General features: G+C 36.9%; 1 protein-coding gene and 1 long non-coding RNA gene across 2 annotated transcripts; both read right to left on the reverse strand.

Moving 5' to 3' along the window:
• Nucleotides 1-92: 92 nt before the first annotated feature.
• Nucleotides 93-977, reverse strand: LOC119261574. Its single transcript, XR_005129059.1, has 3 exons — nucleotides 905-977; nucleotides 343-402; nucleotides 93-211 (listed from the first exon to the last, which is right to left on the reverse strand). It is a non-coding gene; the product is annotated as an uncharacterized LOC119261574 (long non-coding RNA).
• A 5,273-nt stretch (nucleotides 978-6,250) lies between these two features.
• LOC108427090 (CMRF35-like molecule 5) lies at nucleotides 6,251-10,831 on the reverse strand. The gene is made up of 5 exons (XM_017697035.1): nucleotides 10,752-10,831; nucleotides 10,250-10,582; nucleotides 9,811-10,137; nucleotides 8,656-8,718; nucleotides 6,251-6,297 (listed from the first exon to the last, which is right to left on the reverse strand). The coding sequence occupies exons 1-5, from the start codon at nucleotides 10,786-10,788 to the stop codon at nucleotides 6,251-6,253; spliced, it is 807 nt and encodes a 268-aa protein (XP_017552524.1). The 5' UTR covers nucleotides 10,789-10,831.
• Between the last annotated feature and the right edge of the window lie 1,369 nt (nucleotides 10,832-12,200).

The raw sequence follows: 12,200 nt of genomic DNA on the forward strand, positions 1-12,200 counted from the left end.
ACTCCAATCCACCAAAATTTACAGCTTTAAGCTAGAAGAACACTTATTAGCAGCTCTAAAAGCCATTGAATGTTGTGGATTCAAATTGCATACATAATAGGACTAAGGAAAAGAGTACATGTACATGCCAGATAATCTATAGTCTATATTCATTTTGCACGTTACTTGTATTACAGCACCCTCTCTGCTCCAGAAATCCATCTGCTTACACCTGCAATCAAGACATAACAAAGAAATAGAAAAATTAAAGTAAATAACTTGATCATTTCTACTTGAATAAAGGGCTCAATCAACTCAGTTTTGCCTTTCAGTAAACTCACTACCCCAGTCTGAGACTCTTACCTCTCAATTAGTGACCACAGAGCTGTAGATCACCCAATCATTGCCACCTGCTGGAGAGACCTGGAAAATGGAACAGCTTTAGTAATAAAGAAGGATCTCTGATTCCTCTGACACCCTGAGTGCTCTTTCTCCAACTAAACTAAAGGCTCACTGAGGCTGAGGAACTTCTATCTAAATTAAATTTTCCATCACTTGCAGCTTTAAACCAACTTAAACTGTAGTAGTTAAAACAATGAACTGTCACTGAATTATAAGCTGCACTTATTTTATTGTACTTCACTCTGTATTGTAGTTTATTGTATTGTATCTTATTGTTATTGTATTGCATTGAATGGCACAGAGTTCTGCGTTCAACTCTGTTTCTTTTCCTCTTGGTGTCTGCAGTGACATTTTGTTTCTAGCAGTATCTGAGCTCAGGACTGTCTTTTTCTCTAAGCTATTGGTAACTAGCAAAGATAATTTCTCTAAATTGACAAAGCACTTCTTGTAAGTCGCTCTGTATAAGAGCGTCTGCTAAATGCTGTAAATGTAAATGTTACTGTATTTTTAGAAGTTCACTCACAGTGTTGTTTTTGGTAGCTGCATCTACAGAGCTGTAGATCACACCATTTTCATGATGCAGTGCAGATGAAGGCTGTGGACATAATTCACTCAGAGTAACTCAATAATAATAACTGAATGCTAAGGTTATTATAACCAAATGAGTGTAGAATCCTATCTTTTTCTTTGATTTAATAACACTACTGAATGCTGCTTCAGCTGCAGAAGACATTTAACACACAAAACTAGACTGCTATAAAGTTCTAAAATACTGCATTGATTAAAAGTATCATACTCGTTTTTGTAAAAACAAATGAACTTTTTTCAAAACTACAAATATACTCCCAAAAAAGTGCCCCAGGCTCTTCATGTGACACCACTGAAGATCTGCAGGAACAGATTTGTCAGTGTGAACAAACCTTTTCAAGACCCAGGGAACCTAATCCACATTTTCTTTCTAAGTAGGTTAATTTTGCTTTTATGAGTTCACAATATAAAAATAATATAATGAAATCCATGTACAACATATTTTCTGTAACTATCCACCAAATGGGTGATGTATTTTGCCAGAATTCAAGTGGTGATCTTGAGTCACCTGTGCATAATTAGCCTCCTCACCAATAACAAGACTGATGCAGTTTGTCCCGCCCACACATCTTTAATATTAATAATAATTTAATAATATCTTTCTCACTCTTAGTGAGAAAAAGCGAACAACCTAGCGAAAACTAACCTAGCAAGCATAACTAAGCTATCAGGCTAGCTCACCTGCCTGCCTGTTGCCTGTTTGTTTATTCACTTGGCCATATCAGTTCTCACTGGGCACAGATCCAATAGTAAAGTGAATAAGAGCCTCACTGTCTTTAAGATGTTGCAATATAAATACTGGATAATGTTTTTAGTGAGCTGTGGACACATCGGGGTCTCCAGTACCACCTGCACATGTCGAGCCTATTTCACTCATTTCTTACCACTTGTGCTGAACTAAGGTCCGTCAAACAAGTGTGCTCACCAGAATATTAGGAACAAACAGTTCTCAGATAGATCTGATAAGTGACATTTAAGAAATGTTTTATTACATTTCTATCTTCTTTATTTCATTTATACTTTGCTGGATGGTTAATATAACACTCAGTTTTAGTATCACACAAACTGAGACTTTAAAGACTGAAAGAACCTTCAAATAAAGTGATAAAAGTGGTACTTTTTTTAATGAGTAGGTTCTCTACCAGGAAGAACCCTTAACCCTTTAAATAGCCAGGGTCCACTGGCACACTCAAAGTTTTATTACACCCTTCTATATCCCAAGAATAACTCTGGTAGTTTGCATTGTAGTCCATGTAGTTACTGAATAATAAGCCTTAGTAGCTCATAAACATGGGATTTTAAGGGGTTATATTATGTGGAAACCTTATTTTTAAGTGTGTATGATGCCATCACAGTAACTCTTGTCTACTGTTAGAACACTAGTCAACACTAAAATCAATGCTAAACCAGACTGCATGATGCCTCCCATTAACCTCAATACTAACCATGTGAACTGCAGTGTTACTGCTCCTCTCTCTGGTCTCATTTTTATCTGTTAGAGAGAGAGAGAGAGAGAGAGAGAGAGAGAGAGAGAGAGAGAGAGAGAGAGAGAGTGAGTAAAACATATGATACAGATTAGACTTTGTTGAGAAACTAACTTATTTACTAAACGGCTCATGCCTTACATTTTGCTTACTTTTTATATTTTTCCCTGAGGGCCAGTTGTTACATTTGTGTGGCTTTATGTACCAAAATCAGTCATTTTTACATGACCATTTTACAACCTATTTACAGTAACAAAAACAGCCTGTATAATTCTAAGGGATAAAGTATTATGCCTTAGAATTATACAGGCTGTTTTTTGTCGTTGATCCTTTAAGACTGTTATAGATATATATAAATGATCTGTCATCTGATCGGCTGCCCTGTATTGTTCCTCATTCAACTGGGCTTAAAGGCGCCTTATAACTTCAGTGTGAAAGCACAGAGCTAATCTGCTGAAAGTTGAACAGATGGATACATGTAAAGGTGTTGGTTTTTGTGCCATCACAAAACTAGTGAATTCAAAACAGACTGATTTTGTGGCTTATATTTCATTTATGGACTGGGAAGTGACCAGTATGTTTTAAAACTAAAATGTTTATATAAAGTCAATTGTCCATGATAGGGGCACTTTAACAGTGATTACCTAACCTCTTTAACCATATGACTGTGCTGTCTGCTTTCTGTATACTGTACATGTTCCAAAAGCTGGGCCTTTTTTTCTTGTCCCAACAGGTTTTAATAGAAGCATTTCAAAAACACTTTTAAAAGCCTTTCAAGTAAATAAGACTACTCACTGAACTTTTTTCTCCATACACAGATGATAATGCTGACCAGAATCAGCAGGACTCCAAGCCCTACAGCAGGTAAAACCCAGACCAACTTGGTCTCTCCTTTCCTGCAGTAAATGAAGACACATGGTATGAGCAATTTAGCACTGCTATCATTTGCTGGACTCAATGAACCAGAAGGATACACTTCCTGATTCTTTTATTTTGCATTATTATACCATCACTGATCTCTAATATAAGATTTGCACCACATTACTGTTACTTATTTAGTAAGGCTTTGTTGATAATTAGCTTAATCTGAAAATGAGAAATCCAACCTTGGCACTCCTGCATTTCATAATTAGTATAATCTGCTTTTGCCAATAAAACAACACTTCGTCTTCTCCTATATCATCTTATAAGGTTGGAGAACACAGAGTGGGGAATTTGAAGTCATTCCTCTACAGAATCTCTACAGATCGTTTATGGTCCTTGGTCCTCTCTTGTGCACTCTCACCTTTAACTCACCACACAGTTTAATTAAATGATTTTTGTGTTGATCTGGACATATGTTTCAGAACACTATCCTGCTAGAAGATCCAGTCATGACCCATTTTTAGTTTCATTGCATCCAATGTTACAAAATGTTACTCTGCATATTGTGTGTAATTACACATTCCACCAGAGAGGTCGCCAAGTACCCACATTTTACATAGTGCAGCTTAGAAGTGTTCTGTTTTATTTTATATTAGATTAATATTTCAGCTGCATATTTCTGATGGCATAGCGATTACTGGTGCATCAGCAGGAAACAAAACAGTTGCAAAGAACAAATGGGAGTATTTCATACATATTTCCAGCTGCATGTAGCTTCCAGCATGTAGCTTACGGCATTACTTACTTAACCTCATCCTGCAACTAAATAGTTCTGATCTTGTCACTCCACAAATGAACCTGATTTTATTTACCAATGTCATATATCAAAGGTCAAATATCATTAGCTTTTTTGTTAATTTATTTTTTGTTTTTGTTTTATATTTATTTATTTAAGTTTTTTTTTGCTACATATCTTTCATAAACGTACACTTCAACTGGCACTCTTTGAGATCAAACCTTGCCATTTACATACAGTGTTCTCAACACCTCTTTGTTGTCATTTATAAGTCACAATATGAACATTAACTGCTCACACAATGAACTGAACTGCACATGCAAATTAGCACTACTTATTTGGGATCTTAGTAAATCAGGGTCTCAGAGTACACATGCTATTGACTAATGAAATCATCATTTCAGCAGAATCAATAAAAATTCTGTTCATCAGCATTTCAGAATGTACTTATGTTGTACTCCCCCACTCTTTCCTGTGCTGCTATTAACCTTCTCAGAAGTCATTACTGAAGAAGAGCCAGTTCAGAAGCAAGGGGAGGTATGATAATGGAGTGTGATGATGAATCTCTAATTAAAGACAGGGTTGGGATAGCTACTGAAAAATATGTAATTAGCTACTTTGTAGCTAATCGCCCAAAATTTGTAGCTAGCTACAATTTAGCTACTTTTCCAGAAAAAGTAGTGGCTACTTTTTAGCTACTTTTTGAAAAGTAGTGCACTACTTTTAAACTACTTTGAAAGTGTGATTGTCAGAATATTTGTGTATCTCCACCTGAGACAACAAACAAGCCTAAAGCTCAAAATGTTAACAAGGCACTGCATTTTATCTTGTGTCAGCAAGAAACATATAACTGAAAAGCTGCAAATATACAAAAAGATCACCAAAAAGTGTAACCAACAATCAAATTTACACTACAAAAGGCATGATATCCAACAAACGTGTAGAAAAAACAAAACAAAAACAAAAATCCCAACAAAAATCAACACAAATAACCATATACAACCAAACAATTTTGTGCAAAGCATTGTGAACTATTGAAATAAAACTGAAATTTAAACATTTCACACAAAGCCCCTAAGGGGCTATGATTAAAAAAACTCAGATATGGAGCATCTCATTGAATTTTATGTTTATCATATGAACATAGTGTCACTTGTCAAAATCAAACATGATTATGCTATTAGTGAGTGCAAACTGAAACTCAATGCAAAACATTTGCAAGGAAACACAGTGTCATTAACTTTTTTTTTTTTTTTTTAAACTATGGCCCCTTAGGGGCTCCGTACCATACAGACATGACAGAGTCCTTTGTTAAATTTCAGCAAAACATCAGCCTCAAAATTTTCATCAGTGACTGTGGCTCTGTTTGAGGTGAGAATCAGGCCTGAATCTTTCCATTGCTGCAGAGCTGGAACTAGATTTAAGTAAAATAACATAATCCTCCACTGCTGTGAAATCGTTATAACACACAGTCCTAACAAATGTCATAATAAATGGCCATAAATGCTGGAGTTAATGTAAACTTTTAATGCTGACAACTGAGTAGACTACTGGTCATACGGCAACACAGATAACGAAAAGGCAAAGAGAAAGTATTAGGACAAACAGCAATAATTTGGAGATGATTTGCATTTGTAAGCTCTGAGATGGTTTTCTCATATGTTTAATCTGCAACAAGTCACAAAGCTGAAGCCACTTCTCTTTATAAGAAGTCAAAGATTGAGAGACATTTTACAAGAAACTTGCAGAAAACGTTCCCAAGATGTGAGAGAAGTTGCTAGAGCTGAGCTAAAGCTTAAAGCACAGCAAAGTCTGTGTTTATATTATATTTTTAGCCTATACTAGTACATTAGCACATACTGAGACATACTTAGAGCCAAGATGGTAAAACGGAAATAAAGTGTTGTGGCTCCCAAGGTGGTTGAAAGAACAGAATGGCTCTTCTAAGCTTACTAGTTTGCTCAAACTGTCCACAGGTCAGTCAGGCGCTACAGCTATTAGTTACATTTCATAAAACTGTGGCAGTTACAGCTATTATCTACAAAAAAAATGTAGGTAGTTACAAAAAGTAGCACGCTACTTAGCTACTCCCTGATAAATGTCATTAAAAATAAAAGCACTTGCAGAAGTGCACTACTCACGGATCTTTTGCTGATTCTGTTTCTGTAGTAATACTTGCAGAACCTAGAAGGACAAAGCAAATGTGTTAATTATATGCCCTATGTGACTTGATTCATTTAATGGTGAACTCTATTTTCGCCCAATAGGTGTAATGACAGCGGTACTAGATGTAATGACCAGGGACAACAGAAGACCAGTTTTAGGGATTCCCCCTAGCCCACTCTTCCCTAATAAATGTTCATTACCAGTTCAAATCGTTTCTAGCTCATTCTCAATCACATTATACTGATAGCAGGAAAAGACCTGGGGGAGGTGCTGCTCATGTCACCTGGTGCTGCTTTTGCTGTGCTCCCAGAGACTAACATATAAGATAAAAAGATGACCAGGTCAATCATATCAAACCTCAAACATACAAATAATGTAATTGAGCGCTCTTTACATTCTTTATTTTTATATTTCACTTCAGTATTTGGAAACAGGGGCGGCACAGTGGCACGGTGGGTAGTGCGGTTGCCTCATGGCGAGGAGGGCCTGGGTTTGATTCCCCGGCTGGGCGACCAGGGTCCTCTCTGTGTGGAGTTTGCATGTTCTCCCCGTGTCTGCGTGGGTTTCCTCCGGTTTCCTCCCACAGTCCAAAGACATGCAGTCAGGCCAATTGGACATTCTACACTGCCCCAGGTGTGAGTGTGTGTGATTGTGTATGTATGTCTGTCTGTCTGTCTGCCCTGCAATGAACTTGCAACCTGTCCAGGGTATATCCTGCCTTCTGCCCGTTGACCGCTAAGCTAGGCTCCAGCGCCCCCCGAGACCCTGAGGGAGAAGCAGCTTAGAAGATGTGATAACTACTTTGTGACACTGGCATCAGTTGAATTTTTTTTTGTGGTGGCTGCTCATCAGATGCATACGTGCACACACATACACATGCACCCACAGGTGGGGGGGCGCTGGACTCTGCATGCTTGTATGCATAGGCTCATACAAGCAAAAATAAGCTCCAGGGGCACTGGAAGGTTGGTGGTGCATTTTTAGCAGCATGTGGGCAGCATTTACTGTGACATCATGTTAGGTTCTATAGGCCATATTCATAGACACTTCAAAGATCAGATAAACTATTTGCGTCAAGCCAAGCGTGGGCTAGAGGGGTATAAAGCCCTCCAGCTTTGGGGTTGCGGAGCTCTGTTCTCTGGAGTGGCAGAGCTCCATCAGAAACATTTGGATGAGTTTAAATGATGTTTGTGATCCAGAACTAATCATCCAGGAATTGCAATGTACAACAGATTTTGCCAAGAACTTCAGTTCACACATGTGAAAACGACATTTTTACTAATTAAAATCCATTTCTTAGAGGTAAAAACTGAATTGTTACTAGTTAGTTGATTTTTTTTATAGTTTTCCATTTACTGATTCCAGATCTAAGAGATTAAATATGTACAAGAAAAAATTAAATTCACAATTCCTGAGATCAATAGAAAAAGTAACTAGAAGGTTAAATGGCTTGCCATAGTAAAAGTACAACAAAGTAATTTAATTTATTCTTAAATAAAATTAATAAAATAATACCATGTGTTAAACTAATTAATGTTAGGAAAAATTGTTACTGTAATAAAAATGAACTGGAAAAAGTCTTCAACTGCTACCAATGACAAATGAAATCTTACATGCTAAAATATAATTTCTAAAAATAAAAGTTTCACATTTTATTTTTATTCTTTTTAAGATTTAACATTTTTAAAACATTTTTTATAGAAAAACAACATTTTATAAACAAAGTTGATTAAAACTTTAAAGCATCTTTACCATGAAAAAAATATGTATAGCTCCTGTTTACTGTGCTGTACTGTTTGCTGTTACTGCCTAGTTTTATGAACCTGGTCATTTCTGTCATTGAAATTGTTTGGATCATTTAGATCAAAACAGAACTTATTATAATGTGCTAGATTCTGGTGAGAGACAACAATATATGCATGCACACATCATATACTCTGCTGTCTCTGATGAACTTTATGCAAATGAGCTGAGCATTAACCACTCAGACTGCTCATAAAAGGCAGAGTTGCTTTTGTTACACCCATAGTTAGGCTACATCCAAAATAATGAGTTTTTAAAGCAAGATAATTCTGTGTACAGCCTCTTACTCCTGCTTGTGTTGTAGTGACACCCCTAAAGCAGACAACTAGCAAGGGAAACGATTCGCTACACTTTAGAAGGCAGCAGTAACGTAAACAGTGTGTAGCTACTACAGTTTTGCAATATAAATACAGAAAATAAAAATTTAGTTTTATCTAAATGTTTGGGGGCCCCAGACAAATGAAACATTTTCGTGAATGTGAAAATAAGTAAAATAAGTACACAAGCATGTACACACATGACATTGAATGATGTCATGCATGAGTGCAGCTTTAAAAGACTGACTGATCGTACCTGAAGTGGCCTCACTGGTGCTGGTTTTCTCAGAGGCAGAAACTGAAGTCACAGCCGTTGTAACTGTTGAAAAAAGAAACAAGTTGATGTTAGTAGAACAATGAAATGGTGTGACTGTGTCAATATTAAATCTGTCCTCTTCAGAGAAAGCTGGAGTTACTATGAAGCAACTGTGCAAAGTAAAACTCTGACAGAGTCTGATGCAGCCATTTAGACTCGTGAAGAGGTTTTACTTTGAAAATACATCATACATTGTGATCACTGAATTGACATGATTTAAAATGATCTCTGTATGAATTCAACACATTACAGTTTTGACTGCCATAGCTCATGATTTTATTCATGTGGAATGTGCACATTTGAATTGACCCAATTTCATTACATTCCATCAGATGAAGTAGATAAAAATGTACTAGTGCTGTCATTCTCTCTCTCTCTCTCACTGTCATTCTCTCTCTCTCTCTCTCGCTCTCTCTCTGTCTCTCTCTCTCTCTCTCTCTCTCACTGTCATTCTCTCTCTCTCTCTCTCTCTCTCTCTCTCTCTCTCTCTCTCTCTCTCTCTCTCTCTCTCTCTCTCTTTCTCTGTGCCTTTTATGGTTACAGGCTGATGTAGGAAGATTTTCAGATGCAGGGTGACTGTGTTCTGCAGCTGCTCATGAAACCACATATTCTATATTTCTATCATGTTAATTTAGAACATCATCATTAGTGCCATCAGTAGAGTTGTTTTCTTGTGGTTTTATTTGTGTTACACAGTGGCAGAACAAACAGTGGCCAGGAACATTTATTGTTATACAGAACTAAATTAATTTAACCTCTGATGATCATGTTTTATTTGCATCTCTACATGTATGAAGACAAATGTATAAACAAACTAAATAAACCAGTGAGGGCTGTCTGATTTTAACACGGCTGAAATCTAGCAGCTCTATATTTAGAATGAGTGACTGAGTGCTTGTTTAAAAACTTCAGTGAGAATTCAAAGCCTTTAAAACGCTCATCTACCTTTAAAACGTATACATTTACATTTTATACATTTAAACATTGCTTACTAATGTTTACTAGAGCAGGTCTTTTTCCTGACCACACTTTACTGTTTCCTATCATATGCTAAGCATTATATTACAGCTGTATTCACTTCATGAAATCAAATACCAGTGTTTGTGATCGTAGCTGGAGGAGCATCACTGACACTGAGATGAACAGGAGCCTGCAGATCTCCAGTTTTGCACCAGTACCAGCCAGCATCACTCTTCTGCAGCCCACTCATCTCCACACTGAAGGATTTTCTCCCATCATCACTGGTCTGAACAGTTGAATTCTGGGATGTGTCAGTCCTCCCCACTGTGTAACACCTCTGGTCTTTAGATCTGCACCACCACTTCTGTTCATTCTGATATCCAGCACTGTAGAGACACTGGACACTGACATTGCCCCCTTCCTGACCACTCACACTGCTCTCCAACACAGACAGATCAGGATCTGGACACAAAGAGAGACAATTCTGTAATGATGCCATGATGAAACATAGTCAAAGAAACACCAAAATTCAGTGATGAACAAACAGTCATGAATAGGATTTATAATCAAATACCTGATTTCACTGTGATGTAAAACTGTTCTTTAACATCTGGCTGAAATATTCCCCCAATCTCCACAGCACACCAGTACATTCCAGTGTCTCCACTCTGCAGATCTCTCATAGTCACAGTAAAGAGACTCTGAGCTGGATAATCAGTCACTGTTACTCTATCTTGTGTAGTATTTTCATAAGCCAGAATCTTACAGTAATTAAATGCTCCCCCAGCATGATAACACCAGTACTTCTTATGTTGTATATATTTCATATCATAATGACATGGGATGGTGAAATTTCCTCCAGATTGAAGAGATAACTGCCTTGCTGACCACCTCTGGCTCTCAATGCCTGTAAAAACATCAGAACAAATGTCACTTTCTGCACATACTATTATCTTATTTTTGCTAGTTGCATTTAAGATTCTTGAGGATCAGTACATTAGTTTCAAACTTTGCTATTAGTTAATAAAAACTTTTTTGCAGATTAATGTAAAAGGTAATATAGAAAGTCGACTTACTGGGAATAAAGAAAATGAACATCAAAAGGTAGTCCATGTTAGACTCGTTCTTATGTCGAATAAGGTGTAGCTTTTCTTGCTTCCTCAGTGTCTGTTGTGTTGGTGACACTGTGACGATATCAGCAGAGCCAGTTCCTGTAAGTTAAATTTACCATCAAGCCACAAAACCGTTATAGAAAGCATGTCGTATGATATGGACTGACTTCATAAAAGATGAACTGATGAGAGACTGACCTCAGGCCATCAGACAAACTCTGACAGCCACTGCCCCCTCACTCTCAAGCCCATGTGTCAAAAACAAGGCCAATGGGCCAGACAGGATTGTGTGGCAGGCCTGATCTGACTCGTGGGCCTTGTGTTGGGCTAAAACAGATTTTTCATTTTCTATTAATATTAGCCCTTTTCACAATGTGCTGCACTATAGTTCCCAGCATGCACTGCAATGTAACCTACTACAACTCTCCTACCCCAACACCAGTCTGTGGTACAGTGGTTACACCTCAATTCTAGACAATTCTGTGCAATTCTACACGAGTCGTATCACCAAAATGCATTTCAGCTGCAGTTCAACCAATACAAACGCCTGTTAGCTCAGGAGTTCATTTGAGCCCAAGTTTTAAAAGTTTATGAAAAGAAAGGGCGTCTAGTTCAAGCAAATAGGTAGGTTTAAAAGTCTGAGACACTTTTGAGTATTTCAGGGGTTCATGTAATATTTCAAGGTCTACTACAAGTGTCTGTATTTTACTGTTAGAAGTTTTTGCATATTTTAAATAAGCAATAGCCAGTTCAGATTATACTAAATTAATTAAAAATCACAGATTTGATGAGATTTTTTAATATGGCCCTCTATTGGTTGAGTTTCACACCTCTGTTCTAGAGCCTTTTGACTATGAAGCACTGAATACAGTTCGTATAAGACAAAACAGCAGGTGTGTTTAAACTTCTTATTCCTATTTACACTTTTTGGTGAAATGAAATTAAATTACACAGCTGTATCATTTTTGTTGTAATTGTAAATAGTTTGCTGATCTTGTCATTTCAACAGTAACAGTAACATTTTGATCCCTTTGTTAACTGTTTCTTTCTTAATGTCAGAAAACAGAACATAGGAACAAGAACAAAGGACAACAAGACACTGTTCACTTGCCGTTGTTGGATTCAGTTATGCTGACATATTTCTTTCAATTCAGTGTACACTTAAGGTACATAAATCTTATAAACTACACAAATCACATTTCCTGAGGAGTTGGGACATTTTGGAAATAAATGTAATAAAAACAAGAATCTGTAATTTGTTAATTCTCTTGAACCTTCATTTGACTCGCAAATGTAAAAAGAAAAGAATATTTCTCAGTGAAGATTGCAAAGAATTTAAGACTTTCACCATGTACTGTATTATATAAACATATTGTAGAAATTCAGGGAATCTGTAGAAATCTTTGTCCGCAT

The sequence above is a fragment of the Pygocentrus nattereri genome, chromosome 19, assembly GCF_015220715.1.
Source record: "Pygocentrus nattereri isolate fPygNat1 chromosome 19, fPygNat1.pri, whole genome shotgun sequence".
Taxonomy (NCBI): Eukaryota; Metazoa; Chordata; class Actinopteri; order Characiformes; family Serrasalmidae; genus Pygocentrus; species Pygocentrus nattereri.